This window comes from Corythoichthys intestinalis, chromosome 10, assembly GCF_030265065.1.
Source record: "Corythoichthys intestinalis isolate RoL2023-P3 chromosome 10, ASM3026506v1, whole genome shotgun sequence".
Classification (NCBI taxonomy): domain Eukaryota; kingdom Metazoa; phylum Chordata; class Actinopteri; order Syngnathiformes; family Syngnathidae; genus Corythoichthys; species Corythoichthys intestinalis.
Genome location: NC_080404.1, coordinates 54,969,240 through 54,982,519, shown reverse-complemented (window position 1 = coordinate 54,982,519; position 13,280 = coordinate 54,969,240). Strand labels below are relative to the sequence as shown.

At 43.6% G+C, this 13,280-nt stretch overlaps 1 protein-coding gene across 1 annotated transcript in view; it reads left to right on the top strand.

Moving 5' to 3' along the window:
• znf318 (zinc finger protein 318) overlaps positions 1–11,817 on the top strand; it is a 44,785-nt gene extending 32,968 nt beyond the window's left edge. Inside the window, exons 10-13 of the mRNA XM_057847619.1 lie at positions 59–140; positions 280–398; positions 7,566–7,976; positions 8,052–11,817. Coding sequence (XP_057703602.1) covers positions 59–140; positions 280–398; positions 7,566–7,976; positions 8,052–11,117 — 3,678 coding nt within the window. The 3' untranslated portion in view covers positions 11,118–11,817. The remainder of the gene's footprint in view (positions 1–58; positions 141–279; positions 399–7,565; positions 7,977–8,051) is intronic.
• The last annotated feature ends 1,463 nt before the right edge of the window (positions 11,818–13,280 follow it).

Sequence of the window (13,280 nt, the reverse complement as noted above, 5' to 3'; positions counted from 1 at the left end):
TAGCGTTCCGATCGGCGCGTGTGTCGCAAAGCCAATGTTGTCTCTCAATCCCACCCAGACTCTGGACCCTTACGATCGTCCGTGGGCCTCGTCGACCAAAACGGTGAAGATGGAGGAGAAGCAAACAAAACCGGCCAAAGGTACTTGAACGCCTCGTTTTGTGCTTCCAGTTTTTTCGTGACTAAAAGGAGATTTAAACTTCTTTATTGTTTCTTACAATTCTCAGCTTTTTATTGTCACACCGTTGCCTAATTGTCCTCCCTCGGACTTGAAACGTAGGTTCCGAGTTCCTACTTCCCGTGCGAGGATTTTTCTGTCAGCTGTGCGAAAAGTTCTTCGGAGACGCCATCTGCGCGGAACAGCATGTCACCACCCACGCTCACAACGAGAGCTACAAGGTAGGATGCCTCCCGTCCTCCCCCGTTAAATGGTGCCCGTGGCAAAAAAAACGCTCCAACGACCCGGGCTGGCGAAACTCCCGACAACCTGGCCAAATGGCCAAACCCCGCGCGGTCACCTTAGTCTTAACCTCTTGTACTGATTGAAAGCTGGATCGATCGGGTCCGATCATGTCATTTTCAAAGTATCGGAATCGGCAAAAAAATATCGGACATGCCTTTTTTTAAAGGGTATGAAAACGCAAAGGGGGTGTGAGACATCAATAGAACCGTTATGTGCCAAGATAACAAATATTGATAAAGTTAACAAAAAAATCAATCATATTAATGAGCAATTATCGAAAATAGATCGAAAATGACAAACATTTCCGAAAGTGTTCCGGAAACAGCCGAATGGGGCGGAGACGTCATAACAAGGAAACGAAAGGTCGAGGCAGGTGCCATCGTTGTTTGTCGACGAGAGAGTTGCGTTCGTGTTTTATCAAAAAATTGCTAAAATGGTTCAAACCTGTCATGCTATGTGGTTTACAAATAGCCATTTGTCGCAATGTAGTACCCATGAGTTCCCGAACGCGAGAAAAAGAGCTGGACTACGCAGACAATTAGTAAAGTTCGTCAGTGCTAAGAGGGCTAATTTTGCAATTTTACAGGGAAACGGGAACCTGACGAGCAAGAAGATGTGCCTACACCCTCAAAGAAAACAAAATTTATGCTACTTCCCAATCACTAAAGACCCACGAACTGCGAAGGAGTGAATTCGTGACCCGTATGTGAATAAATCGAGTGATTCGAGCATGTCTGTGGAACAGGAATATCAGCTTGTAGAGATCGCAAATCACGGCGACTTAAACGTACATTTGAGACAACAACTCTACCGAAGTTCTGGATTAAAGTCATTTCGGAATATCCCGACATCGCTTGGAGCGCGCTGAAAACTGCTACAATTTCCAACATCGTGTATTTGTGATGCTAGCTTCTCTCACTCTCCCATCTCGGGACCATCTCGTCTCAACGAAACAAACTCAGCACTGATTCAGCGGGTGAGTTGTATTTTTTCCCTACACTAAACACGACGGGGCTAAAAACAAATGCTATTTTATATTTGCTGTATTTTTCTGCCGCACATTGCCGGTGTTCTGACAAAGTTGGCATGCGCGTAACGTTAAAAAGGACCGCGAATGCAGCGATTCCTAAGTACACACTACAAACTTTTTTAAAGAAAGTAATATTAACTTACGTTTGCCATGTTTGGCGCCCACAACAACTGCACGTAGCCCTCTCACTTAACGACTTTGCCGTGTCGTTAAGCGTTAATTTACAGCATTTCCGTGTTGCACATGTATGTTTGTGATGTAAATAGTTTTTTAGCACCATTGGATAACATTGAGAGTCCAACTGAATATATAAGAGGGCTTTTTTCACCGCCACAAAAGCTTTGGGAGCAAAATTTTATAAGGGTGCAAAATTTGACAGGACACCGGTCCGTGAAAAAAAGACCCAAATCACACCGGTCCGTGGTGCAAAAAAGGTTGGGGACCCCTGCTCTAATCCCATTCATATTTGTGTCGGATGGCAGAGCGAAACCGATGATTGCATATTAAATGATAATTATTCTATGCATTACTTTATTTTGCGGTCACGGTGTATCAGCTTCACAAAAAGAAATGCAAAACAAACCATTCGGTGATTCTGTTGCCGCCGGTGTTTCATCAGTGTGATTGCTCCCCTCAATGATCCTTTCATTAGGCGGCATTGGCTTTCGTTTGGGCTCAAATTGATTACCCAAAACACCAAAGAAAGGTTCATAACTCTCCTCGTCACCATTAGAAGAATGTTCGTTTCGTCGGATTCGTCGCTGCAACTAGAAACAAAATTGTCCGCCATCATCGCCGCCATTCGGTACCAAGCACTGTTTCCCGAAAGTGAAGTCACGCACACAATATGCTAAATTTCCGGCATCTCGGCGGCGGGTCCTTTTAGCTTGACAATCGACCTAATTTCTATCATTTTCTTGGTGTTGCGATGTGTGTAATTACACGAAGTGGCATGATATGAATTCAAAATGCATGCGTTGATGGATAAATGATGGAATATTAGCATTTCCCCAGGTGTTGTCATACCCTTATATATATATATATTTTTTTTTTAATTTAAATTGTTTTTTAATTGTATTTGGCTTAGGTGTTAAAGGGTTAATTTAATGTTGTGAATCAACCGTTACAGTTGTTAAAATTGCTCCCGTTATTCCATAATTTTCCTTCTGTCTACTTTTGACATGTCAAAGTTTTAAAACTGTTTCATCATTTAAAGATAGATTCAAGACAAGATTTTGCCGAGTTAGGAGTATTTTAGATAAAAAGTTAATTAGGTTCGCTTCTAGAGAAGTCTATTGGTTTAAGATGGCGGCAAGTCTGTCAATTCGCATCTTTGTTCAATAATACATGTTCTAACACCGCTGTCGTCAGTCATTTTGCATCTAGTTCTGCATATATATTAGGGCTGCAGCTATCGAATATTTTAGTAATCGAGTAATCGACTGAAAATTCTATCGATTAATCGAGTAATCGGATAAAACAAATATATTTTTAGGTGAAGAGCAATTATAAATATACATGAGAAAACAAGACATTTCATCTAATCTTGAACCATTTTCAGTCAATCAATGTCTTTATTTTCGATGTATATTGTTGAAAACAGCCAACAATTGCATCTCAGATGTAACTAGAATTTAAAAAAAAAGACAAATTCACTGCTTTCACTCAAAAAACTTTTAGATCTTATAAAAAAAAATATATATATATATATATATATATACACAGGACTGTCTCAGATAATTAGAATATTGTGATAAAGTTCTTTACTCTCTGTAATGCAATTAAAAAAACAAAAATGTCATACATTCTGGATTCATTACACATCAACTGAACTATTTCAAGCCTTTTATTATTTGAATATTGCTGATTTTGGCTTACAGCTTAAGAAACCTCAAAAATCCTATATCAAAAAATTAGAATACTTCCTCAGACCAAGTAAAAAAATAATTTTATAACAGCAAAACTAAATCAAACATTTGAAAATGTCCATTGATGCACTCAGTACTTGGTTGGGAATCCTTTTGCACGGATTACTGCATCAATCCGGCGTGGCATGGAGGCAATCAGCCTGTGGCATTGCTGAGGTGTTATTGATGCCCAGGATGCTTCGATAGCGGCCTTCAGCTCATTTGCATTTGTAGGTCTGGTGTCTTTCATCTTCTTCTTAACTATACCCCACAAATTCTCGATGGGGTTCAGGTCAGGGGAATTAGCAGGCCAATCAAGGACAGTGATGCCATGGTCAGTGCACCAGTTACTGGTGGTTTTGGCACTGTGGGCAGGTGCCAGATCATGCTGGAAAATGAAATCCTCATCTCCATAGAGCTTTTCAGCAGATGGAAGCATGTAGTGCTCTAAAATCTCTTGGTACACAGTTGCATTTACTCTGGACTTGATGAAACACAGTGGACCAACACCAGCAGCTGACATGGCTCCCCAAACCATTGCTGACTGTGGGAACTTCACACTGGATTTCAAGCAACTTGGATTTTGCTCCTCTCCAGCCTTTCTCCAGACTCTGGCGCCTTGACTTCCAAATGAAATGCAAAACTTGCTTTCGTCTGAAAAGAGGACTTTGGACCACTCTGCAACTGTCCAGTGCTTCTTCTCCATAGCCCAAGTCAGACGCTTCTTCCGTTGTCTTGAGTTCAGAAGTGGCTTGACCATGGGAATACGGCTATTGTAGCCCATTTCCCGGACACGTCTGTGAACTGTGGCTTTTGATACCTGGACTCCAGCTTCAGCCCACTGTCTTTGAAGCTCCCCCAAATTCTGGAAGCGGCTCTTCTTCACAATTTTGTTAAGGCTGCGGTCATCTCTCTTGGTTGTGCAGCGTTTCCGGCCACATTTTTCCCTTCCAACAGACTTTTTGTGGATATGCTTTGAAACTGCACTCTGTGAACAGCCTGCTCTTTGAGAAATTTCTTTTTGTGTCTTACCCTCCTGATGGAGGGTATCAATGATGGTCCTCTGGACAGCAGTCAGATCAGCAGTCTTCCCCATACTTGTGATTTAGTTTACTGAACCAAGCTGAGTGTTTTTAAGGCTCAGGAAACCCTCGCAGGTGTTTCGAGTTAATTACAGTAGATGATTCAGGTGATTAGTTGAATAGCCTACTTGTATACTTTTTCATGATATTCTAATATTTTGAGATAGGATTTTTGAGTTTTCTTAAGCTGTAAGCCAAATTCAGCAATATTCAAATAATAAAAGGCTTGAAATAGTTCAGTTGATGTGTAATGAATCCAGAATGTATGACATTTTTGTTTTTTAATTGCATTACAGAAAGTAAAGAACTTTATCACAATATTCTAATTATCTGAGACAGTCCTGTACAGTGCCTTGCAAAAGTATTCGGCCCCCTTGAACCTTGCAACCTTTCGCCACATTTCAGGCTTCAAACATAAAGATATAAAATTTTAATTTTTTTGTCAAGAATCAACAACAAGTGGGACACAATCGTGAAGTGGAACAAAATTTATTGGATAATTTAAACTTTTTTAACAAATCAAAAACTGAAAAGTGGGGTGTGCAATATTATTCGGCCCCCTTGCGTTAATACTTTGTAGCGCCACCTTTTGCTCCAATTACAGCCGCAAGTCGCTTGGGGTATGTTTCTATCAGTTTTGCACATCGAGAGACTGACATTCTTGCCCATTCTTCCTTGCAAAACAGCTCGAGCTCAGTGAGGTTGGATGGAGAGTGTTTGTGAACAGCAGTCTTCAGCTCTTTCCACAGATTCTCGATTGGATTCAGGTCCGGACTTTGACTTGGCCATTCTAACACCTGGATACGTTTATTTTTGAACCATTCCATTGTAGATTTGGCTTTATGTTTTGGATCATTGTCCTGTTGGAAGATAAATCTCCGTCCCAGTCTCAGGTCTTGTGCAGATACCAACAGGTTTTCTTCCAGAATGTTCCTGTATTTGGCTGCATCCATCTTCCCGTCAATTTTAACCATCTTCCCTGTCCCTGCTGAAGAAAAGCAGGCCCAAACCATGATGCTGCCACCACCATGTTTGACAGTACCTTCTTCCACATGTTTGGTGTGTCTCCCAGGTGGCTTGTGGCAAACTTTAAACGAGACTTTTTATGGATATCTTTGAGAAATGGCTTTCTTCTTGCCACTCTTACATAAAGGCCAGATTTGTGCAGTGTACGACTGATTGTTGTCCTATGGACAGACTCCCCCACCTCAGCTGTAGATCTCTGCAGTTCATCCAGAGTGATCATGGGCCTCTTGGCTGCATCTCTGATCAGTTTTCTCCTTGTTTGAGAAGAAAGTTTGGAAGGACGGCCGGGTCTTGGTAGATTTGCAGTGGTCTGATGCTCCTTCCATTTCAATATGATGGCTTGCACAGTGCTCCTTGAGATGTTTAAAGCTTGGGAAATCTTTTTGTATCCAAATCCGGCTTTAAACTTCTCCACAACAGTATCTCGGACCTGCCTGGTGTGTTCCTTGGTTTTCATAATGCTCTCTGCACTTTAAACAGAACCCTGAGACTATCACAGAGCAGGTGCGTTTATACGGAGACTTGATTACACACAGGTGGATTCTATTTATCATCATCGGTCATTTAGGACAACATTGGATCATTCAGAGATCCTCACTGAACTTCTGGAGTGAGTTTTCTGCAGTGAAAGTAAAGGGGCCGAATAATATTGCACGCCCCACTTTTCAGTTTTTTATTTGTTAAAAAAGTTTAAATTATCCAATAAATGTGTTTCCACTTCACGATTGTGTCCCACTTGTTGTTGATTCTTGACAAAAAAATTTAATTTCATATCTTTGTTTGAAGCCTGAAATGTGGCGAAAGGTTGCAAGATTCAAGGTGGCCGAATACTTTTGCAAGGCACTGTGTATATATATATATATATATATATATATATCTTACCTAAAAATGCCGTTACGCTTGATAACACACATCACTTAAAAGTTTGGATTTTTTCCCACGTGTTTCAATTGAATTTCTCTTTGTGTCAAGCCATTTTTAAGTTCTAGTTAAGTTTTAAGTTAGTCTAAACTGTAAGTCCTGATAGGATTTTGAGTTTTTGCAGTGTTCAAAATAAATGTATGATACAGGCTGTATTGGAGCACATTAGGGACCAGTGCTACTTGGTGTTTTATCCAGCAATGACTACTGAGCTAAAATTGATAGTTAGCATGATTATGTTTTTATTTTACACCCTCATCACTCCACAATGCTATGTTATATTAAAGCCTGTATGTAAGACACGTTAGCCACGCATCGACAGTGGTCATAATTAATTGAAACCTAGCCCTCCGCAGGGCTAACGTTACGTGAGCTAGTAGCGACAGTAACGTTAATCTTATTTATCAGCGCTTAGCGCTGTAATGCTTTAAGATGGCGGCTGTTTACTAACGCTGCCCAGACGCGGCCGAGTCTGTCATTTCGCATCTAGTTCAACATACATGTGATCTCTATGAGATGCATCAGACGCTACCTGTACCAACGTAGCATCGTGCGGGCTAGTATTTAGCAACGTCGGCGTCGTTTGTGGCGGCTGTCGGCTGCAGTGTTTTTTGGTTTTTTTACCTTCTTCCTCTCCGCACGTGACAGCGCATTGTCCCGCATTAAAAGTAGTCCGAGCAAAACGTGATGCTTAGAGCTGTCAAAATAAACGATTACTCGAGGTGAATAAAATTACTCTAAAATTACTTTAAACTCGAGTTACTCGAGTTGCTCAAGTACTCGTTTCAGCTCTAATATATATATCTACTGTAGCCGTATGTTTGTAACAACTAGCAACTGGGCGTTGTTTGTAGCATCTATCGGCCGCATTCAGGTACGATTGTTTTTTTATCTAGCGGCATGAGTTGAACATGATATTTACTCTCGGTCCGTTCCTCATTGCGTCCCAAAGACTGTGTTTTACTTCCGCTTTACCTGGTATAATTCAATAATCGGAATTTGGATGTTTGTGAATCGTTCTCGAATCTTCCACGGCCGAATCGCGAATAATCTAAGAATCGGAAATTTCGCACGCCTCTTGTCATTTTAGTGAGAGTTTGTAATAATTTTAAGCATTTCTCTTTCTCTCTCCATCAGAAAAAAATGTACAAGGATCCGCTTTACGAGCAGAGGAGAAACCTGGACCGCCAAGCCGGGCTGTCCTCCACCTCGTCCGGGAAAAAACGTAAACACGAGGAAGACAAGTCTGAGAAAAGCAAAACCAAAAAGGAGAGAAAAGAAGAAAAGGAGTTGGAGGACACTTCGTCCAAATCCGTCAAGGAGGAAGACCGACCATTGAAAACCTTGAAGAAAGAGGAGGAGCCGAAGACTAAAACCCAACCTTTTCACGCCAGGGATGTTGAGGACAGGTCAAAACCAAAGAAGAAGAGCGACAAGTACCACTGGTTCGCAGAAGAAGAAGAGCGTCACAATCCCAGGAGAGACGAAGACGAGCGATACAAACACGGTCAAGAAGGACGGAATTATCGACATCACCGACAGGCAGAGGTAGGCACTTACGTTTACGCCGTTACATTTACTTGAATAACTTTGTTGGCTATTCTTACCCACCCCCGCCAACAGGACCAGGAGCATCACGAGCGCCGTTCCCGACACAAATCGGACAAATACGAGCGCGAACGGGAAGACTCGCAGGACAAGGACAGGCTGGGGGGAGTGAGGCAACTGCAGGGTGTGGCCAAGCCCTACGACCCACCAAAAATCATCTGCGGTCCTAGTCCCGCCATGCGAGCCAAGCTCCTCAAACAGAGCCCAGACGCCGCCAAGCAAACACCGACTTTTGGGAAGTTCACCTGGAAGAAACGGGAAACTAAGCTAGCTAAAGAAGCTCAGAAAGCCGCAGCCGAGTTCATCAAGGACGAAGAAACAGTCACCGAAGAAACCTATGAGGACTCGTTCGCCAAGTCCATGGCGTTCGCTAAAGAGATTGCGCTGAAGCTAGCAGCTGGCTGCAAACAAGCCAAGCCGCAGACCAACTTTGCGGTCCCTGCTGCTGTAGCGAAGCAACCTCAGGTGGTCAGGAAAACCGGACACCTGAACTCTGGTCCGCTTCAGGACTCAGCTACGCTAATGCCGCCACCTGACAACCTACCCATTTTCGGTCCTGTCAAGAAGGTGCCGGAAGCAAAGCAAGATGTTCCTCAGACAATATCTTCTAAACCACTGGACAATTCTGCCCAAATTGGGGGTCAGAATGCTCGACATGCGTCTGGTCCTTCTCTTAGACCAGGTCCAGATCTGTCTAGTCCCACCCTTAGAACAGGTTCAGCTCTGTCTAATCCTAACCTTACATCAAGTCCAGCCCTGTCTAGTCCTACACTTACATCAAGTCCAGATCTGTCTAGTGCTACCCTTACATCAAGTCCAGCCCTGTCCAGTCCTACCCTTACACCACGTCCAGCCCTGTCAAGTCCTACCCTTACAGCCCTGTCCAGTCCTACCCTTACAACCCTGTCCAGTCCTACCCTTACACCAAGTCCAGCCCTGTCCAGTCCTTCCCTTACACCAAGTCCAGCCCTTTCCAGTCCTACCTTTACAGCAGCTCCAGCGCTGTCTAGTCCTATCCAAGAATTTGTTAAACCGGCCCCACCTGCGCCAAAGGCTAACACAAACACTGTCAAATCATCTCTACCGTTCCGTTCCGCCCCATCAGGCGTAAGTTCACCTCCCCCTGTGTCGGCGACTCCGCCAGTGGAGTTCAGTCCAGCTATGCCGCCGCCCAAGATCATGGTTAATCCGGCTCCTGAAGTATCGCAACCCGACCGGTCAGAGGAACCGGAGGACATGGAGCCAGACGTGGCAGCTCCAGGGGTTCCCGAGAGTGAGCAAACCCATGCGGTGTTTGTTAAACCTCCGCCTGTCTTCAGTATGGTGGATGGAGGTCTTAAGTCTGACAAGCCGAAAACTAACCTGGCTGCGGCCAAAGCCCAGGACTTGTTTGGTATCTTCTACAGTTCTAAAAATAAGCCAGGACCCATGTCCTTGGCAAAGCCAATAACAACAGATTTAAGTGTCACCCTAAGAAGTCCAACTGTAACTCGACCAGTTACACACCCTTTAAATTCATCTCCTGCACTAGAACCTACCTTAGTGCAGAAACCCCAACCTTCAAATGCATCTCCTGAGCCAGAATCTGGTCTAGCGCAGAAATCCCAACCTTCAGATGTACCTCCTAAGCCAGATCCAGTTCTAGCACAAAACCCTCAATCTTCGAATGGATCCCCTGAGCCAGAACCTGGTCTAGCGCAGAAATCTCAAACTTCAAATGTACTTTCCAAGCCAGATCCTGCTCTAGGTCTAGCGCAGAAATCCCAACTTTCAGATGTTCCTCCTAAGCCAGATCCTGTTCTAGCGCAGAGCCCTGAATCTTCAAATGGATCCCCTAAGCCAGAACCTGGTTTGGCGCAGAAACCCCAACCATCAAATGTGTCTCCTGAACCAGATCCTGGTCTAGCACAGAATCCACAACCTTCAAATGCATCCCCCAGGCAAGATCATGGCCTAGTGCAGGACCCCCAGCCTTCAAATTCATCTGAGTCAGATCTTGGACTACTGCAAACCCCTCAACCTTCAAATGTATCTCTTGGGTCAGAACCCGGTCTAGCTCTGAAACCCCATCTTTCAAATTTAACTCCTGAGTCAGATCTTGAATTACTGCAAACCCCTCAACCTTCAAATCTATCTCCTGAGCCGGATGCTGGTCTCACGCTGAACCCCGAACCTTTGAATGTATCATTTGAGCTAGAACCCAGACTAGGGCAGAACCTACAACCTTCAATCCTTTGTCCTGAGTTGGATGCTAGTCTCACGCTGAACCCCGAACCTTCAAATGTATCTTTTGAGCTAGAACCCGGACTAGGGCAGAACTTAGAACCTTCAATCCTATCTCCCGAGCTGGATAGTGGTCTCACGCTTAACCCCGAACCTTCAAATGTATCTTTTGAGCTAGAACTCGGACTAGGGCAGAACCTAGAACCTCCAATTTTATTTCCTGAGCCTGATCCCGTATTGGCGCAAAACCCCGAACCGGAACCAGAGTTCCATCTTCAAATTGAATCAGTTTGGTCAATTCAAAGCAGCCCCGAACGGGCACTCGAAGGCGTTCCAGTCAACAGTTTTGTCGCAAGTCCTCGACAGGAGCTTCCTGAAATCACGCCCACACAGCCGGAGGTCAAATCGTGCGAACCCGGACCATGTGATGAAACGCTCATCCAGGAAACTCCTCCACTGGCTAAATCCAGTCCTGGTCCTCGGACCCGAGGTAAAAATGCTAAAAAGAGACCTCCTCCCGCCTCTCGCCCCGTCCGACAAACCCGATCGCAAACTAGATCGCAGACCCGGCTCCAGACGACTCCAGAAGACTCCGGGAAACCCTCGGAGACTCACGAGGATGCCCACCAAGGTCTCTCGGAAACAAAACTTTCCGAGTCTCTTGGGGACACAGAGTTGAAGCCCACGGACTCTCTTGGGGAAGTCCAGACGTTTCTCCCAGACACTCTGGGGGACTTCGAGATGAAGCTTCCGGACTCTTTAGGGTACGATGACTCAAACGACCGCTCGAGGTCTCCTCAACGTGATGGGACGACACGATTAACTGACGAACCGGCGCCCGATCTGAACCTCGAGTAGGAGGACCCATCGTTTTGAAGCATCTCCGCATCATTAGTTGTAGCAGATGGTTTGTTCTAGAATGTTTCTTTGGTTCTGGATCGGAGTTTCCATGAAAGACTTTCTTCTCTGTTATACAGGGATAGCTCCGATACATAAAAACCCAATCACCCAAAAATGTCATTCCAAGGTTACAATTTTTTTTCCTCATTTCTCTTCCCGGCTGAACATTTGCAAGGTAACGTACACGTGAATTTTTTTTTGTTTGTTTGTTTTCCACTCTGATCGGACTAGCGACAACTAGTCCTGGAAGTCCACATAAGGTCTTTCCCCTCTGCTTGGCTTGTCCAAAATGTTTTATTAAAAGCTACTTTGGGACAAACACTATCTTCTGTCGTTATGTCTTTCTTGGGGGTCGAGGCCACTTTAGAGCAGCGGTGTCCAAACTAAGGTGCGTGTATGAGTGATTGGCCAGTTTTTATATGCACTCAGCAAATGATGAATATGGCGGAAAACACTCAGGTGACTTGAAGTTCTGCTCTGAGACCCCCAATTTGACCAGAATTCAAAATTGTCCGATATGCACGTGTGATACATCATCGGAAAGCTTAAAATCTCAATTTTCTCGGGGAAGAAAAATTTTGAACAGGAGGGCATTTTTAAAAAAATATTTTTTAAACTGCAAAACCCTATCTGGTAGAGGTGTGCAAAATTTCTGATTATTCGCGATACGGCCGTGGAAGATTCGAGAACGATTCACAAACATCCAAATTCCGATTATTGAAATATGCCAAGTAAAGCGGAAGTACAACACACTCAGCGCGCCGCGCGGTCTTCGGAATGAGAGACGGAGCGAGAGTAGCTAAACATCATGCTTCTCATTACCCGGCCCCTCGGGTAATGCCAATGCTCAACTCACGGCTCGAGCTCAACTCATGCCACGAGATAAAAAAACACAACAACATACCTGACTGCTGCCGAAAAGCTGCTACAAAGTACATCCACATAATGTTACGGTAGATATCATTTTTATAGGACTAGATGCATTATAGATTCGGTAGCGTTAGCAGCACATCTGGTGCTGCGTCACCAGTAGGTGGATGGCGAGATAGTGTAAAGCGCTTTGAGCGCCTTAGAACGTGGAAAAGCGCTATATAAGTATAACACCATTTACATCTACAAAAAGCTAGATGCGGGCGTTAGTAAACCGCCGCCATCTTAAAGCAGTACACTTCCCTGCAAGGCTGTTGTAGCGAACCTTCCAAGCAAACCTAATTAACTTTTTATCTAAAATACTCCTAAATCGGTAAAATATTGACTTGAATCTATCTTTAAAATAGTTTTAAAACTTTCACATGTCGAAAGTAGGCCAAAGGGAAATTATGGAATAACGGGAGCAATTTTGACAACTTTAACGGTTGATTCACAACATTAAATTAATTGAATGTAGTTTAAAGCCGCTGATACAGAATGGGGACTGGAGTTTTTTTTTAGGGCTGTCAAAATTATCGCGTTAACGCGCGGTAATGAATTTTTTAAATTAATCACGTTAAAATATTTGACGCAATTAACGCACATGTCCCGCTCAGACAGTATTCTGCCTTTTGGTAAGTTTTACAGCAAGGTTTTTTGTGCTGTCTAACAGTGAACTCTTGTGGTCGCTTTGCGACATGGTTTATTGCTTTCTTGCCAGTTCAATATGGCTGCACGACGTCTCGGGCTGACGCCTACGTTGTAATGTTGTGCTTATATGATCCTTGGACAAGATTTGTCCGTAAGTATGGTTGTTGTAAAGAATGTACATATAATGTTAGTAAGCGAAATTTTATATTTTTTGTATGATACGCTTTTTGTTTGTTTAGTGAACCTGTATAGCGTGTTAAGCTAACGTTGTTGCTAATGCAATGCTTGTGTACTTTTTTTTGTAGTTTCACTACGGTCTAAAGAGGGCAGTGGTTTGAGGCCATTTTATTAATAAATCAGATGAAATAGGAAGAAGTCTGATTATTAAGGCGTCGTTCACTAGCTGTCTAGCTTTGGAAAAAGTAGACGCTTCGGAGTGAGGACAGCATAGACAGATTTAAATGATAGTAGAGTGAAATGCCCACTACAGTCCTTATGTACCGTATGTTGAATGTATATATCCATCTTGTCTTTCCATTCCAACAAATTATTTTACAGAAT